General features: G+C 63.0%; 1 protein-coding gene across 1 annotated transcript; it reads left to right on the top strand.

Moving 5' to 3' along the window:
- Positions 1-23: 23 nt before the first annotated feature.
- Positions 24-2516, top strand: LOC113409384 (cadherin-1-like; the record flags this gene model as incomplete). The annotated part of the gene is made up of 3 exons (XM_026663223.1): positions 24-127; positions 1380-1523; positions 2361-2516. Coding segments are annotated over exons 1-3 (396 nt in total), but the record flags the coding sequence as incomplete, so codon positions are not given.
- Positions 2517-2901: the final 385 nt, after the last annotated feature.

Raw genomic sequence — 2901 nt, 5'->3', positions numbered from 1 at the left:
GGTCGGGGTGGGGGCGTGGGGAAGCCGCCCCATGGCGCAGCCAGCCAGAGGGAGGCTCTCACAGGGCCAGCAGACAGCCAGAGCCATGCGCTGCTCCACTCTCACCCTCCTCTTCCTCCTCACGCAGGTAGGGGGTCCCTCACCCCTAGGGACTGGGGGGGGGCCCCCACACCGGGGGGGGGGGGGGGGGGGGGGGGGACGGGGGGGGGGGGGGAAGGGGAGTGTGGACGGCAGAGCAGGCAGTGTCCAGACTCCAGGGGGAGCGCATGGGTCCCAGAGCGGGCAGGGGGAGCACAAGCCCTGGCAGGGCAGGCAGATTTGGGAGGGAGGTAGAGCCTGCAGGCCATGGGGGGCATGGGATGGGGTGGACTGGGGAGCACGGGCCCTGGGGGACGGAGACAGTTTTGGGAGGCGGGTAGAGCCTGAGGGCCCTGGGGGGTGTGGGATGGGGCAGGCTCACTGGCGGGGGATGGGGAAGAGGAGCAAACATTGGCAGGGCAGGGGGCAGGGTGTGGGCTCAAGGGAAGGTGTCACAGCCCTGGGGGTCCGTCCCTCTGCCCACGGCGGCCCGACGGGGGCTGCAGCCTGTGCTCTCAGAGAAGCTGCCCATGCCCATCCTGAGCCCCACCTGTCCTGGAAGGGGAGGGAGCATTGGTACCCGGGGTCAGTTGCTTTGGAAGAGGCCTGTCCTGGCCCCTGGGTGCCATCGTGGTGGGCTGGGTGCTGCTGCCCACGGTCCTGGGCAGTGGACGGCCACGGGTGTGTGTATGTGTGTTGGGAACCTGCACTGAATGGGCTGCTGCTGACGGCTACAGCCCTGCACTCCCTGCTGCCATCCGGAGCAGCCTGTGCCGGGGGCTGGACATTGCCCTGGCCTCGGTGCACGCCCTGCCCTGGCTCCCGTGGTGTGCCAGGGGTGTCTGGTTCCAGGACAGGGCTCTGAGCCCCCTCCCCCCAGGGCACTCCGGCCCCTCTCACGTCGGATCCTGGGCTTTCCGGCCAGTTTCCAGGAGCTGCGAAGGAGAAAGCAGCCGCCAAGGGAGCATAGGCTGTGGTGAGCCCCACAGGGAGCCTGCCACCCCCAGCCCTGCAGAGCAGCCCTAGGGACACTAACCAGCATCTCCCTGCCACTCAGGCTGGCCCCAGCAGCAGGATGCACCAGCTAGAGCCCTGTGCTAGCTCCAGCAGCCCTGATGGGGCATTTCCATGTCTGGTCCCAGGTCGGCATCAGGAATGAACACCCTGCAACCCCCACAGACACCTAGCAACAGTCACCAGGGCAGCACCACTTCCCAGGCAACAGGCAGAACTCACCTCCTCCTTTGGCTATTTGGGGTTCCCAATGTCTCCCTTCCTAGCAGCTGTCTCTGCCCCTGCAGGACTTCTGCCCCTGCCTTCAGGCAGCTGGGCTGATGGTCCCAAAGGCCAGCCCTGGCAAGAAGAGGCAGAAGAGAGACTGGGTCATCCCTCCAATCAACTGCCCTGAGAATGAGAGGGGGCCCTTCCCCAAGCAGCTGGTTCAGGTATGGGAGGCCTTTGGCAGTGTGGGGGGTGGCAGCCCGGCACTAGCTGCCAGGCACGGTGTGTATGGATGTGTGGGGAGCTGTGGGGAATTTATACTGCCAAGTGCAGCTCCATTGCATAATGTGTTATGCATTGCATAATGTGTTATGCAATTCACCAGCATACTACTTTGCATACTATCAAATATTTTGCATATATTATAAACAGCACCTTTAGCAGAATTGTGTGCTGATGGCAAAGGCGTCCGCCCATTTGACTGCTCTGGTGTAAGATGCCCTGGTTCTCCTGCAGGGTGGCCGCAAGGAGCGTCCCCTCCCCACATTAACCTGCTGACCTGCCTCACCCTAATTTATTTAGGGGGGGGCTTCTTCTGGGGCAATTAGGTAGGGCCTCATTGAGGGTTTGGGATGGCAACCCTCATTCTCCCCCCCTCCCTTTTCAGATCCTGCCCTTTCTTAGTCTCCTATTCATCCCCCACCAGTCCTTACTATCCCCTGCCTATGTGGCTCAGGCCCTGTGTACAATAGTGGTCTCTGGTACCCTCAACTCAGCTAAAGGTGGGAGATCCCAGCAGGGGGGTGGGTTGGTGCCGCAGGGCTGGCATGGGTGTCCCACATGATGCTGGTGCTGCTTGGTGAAAAAGGGGCAGCGTCCAGGAATCTACACGGGGCAGAAGATTTGAGAGGGGAGGGACTTGGGGGGAAGTGAGGCAGTGAGGAGCAGCCTGGATGTGAGCAGTTCCTTGCAGGTTCTGGACAGACGGGGAGGGGAGCACAGGCTAGGGCAGGCCCGGTGCTGAGAATCCACCGGCTGACCCTCCCGTTCTCCGGCACCAGATCAAATCCAACAGGGACAAAGAGACCAAGGTTTTCTACAGCATCACGGGGCAGGGCGCAGACACCCCCCCTGTGGGTGTCTTCATCATCGAAAGGGAGACGGGGTGGCTGAAGGTGACGAAGCCACTGGACAGAGAGGACATCAGCCACTACACGGTGAGTCCCTGGGTGCCGTGGATGGAGCAGGGGCATGTTCTCAGGGGCTGATGGCCCCTGGAGCTTGGAGGTGGCTGGGAAGGGGCCAGAGGCTCCAGTGAACTGGGTCTCACTCCATTTCTTGTACCGCACGGTCCAGAGGGCAGCTGCCCTCTCCTCCCTCTCACGGTCTCTTCCCCGGGCCCGGCAGAGTAAAGCCAGAGAGGAGGTGCTGACCCCAGCTGGGCGCCGCCTCCTGCTCTGTGCCCAGCCCTGGTCACTTGGTCACGTCAGCACTTGGCCCTGAGGCCCGGTTCTTTCCCCGAGGTGCTGAGAGCTGCAGCGGGAGCTGAGGGGCCCCAGCACCGGTGAGAATCGGGCCTAGAGCGTGCTGACAGCCCAGCAC

The sequence above is a fragment of the Terrapene carolina genome, unplaced genomic scaffold (assembly GCF_002925995.2).
Source record: "Terrapene carolina triunguis isolate 2854851 unplaced genomic scaffold, T_m_triunguis-2.0 Scaffold32922, whole genome shotgun sequence".
NCBI lineage: Eukaryota > Metazoa > Chordata > Testudines > Emydidae > Terrapene > Terrapene triunguis.
The sequence above is the reverse complement of the archived record's forward strand: the minus strand, read 5'-3'. Positions and strand labels throughout refer to the sequence as shown.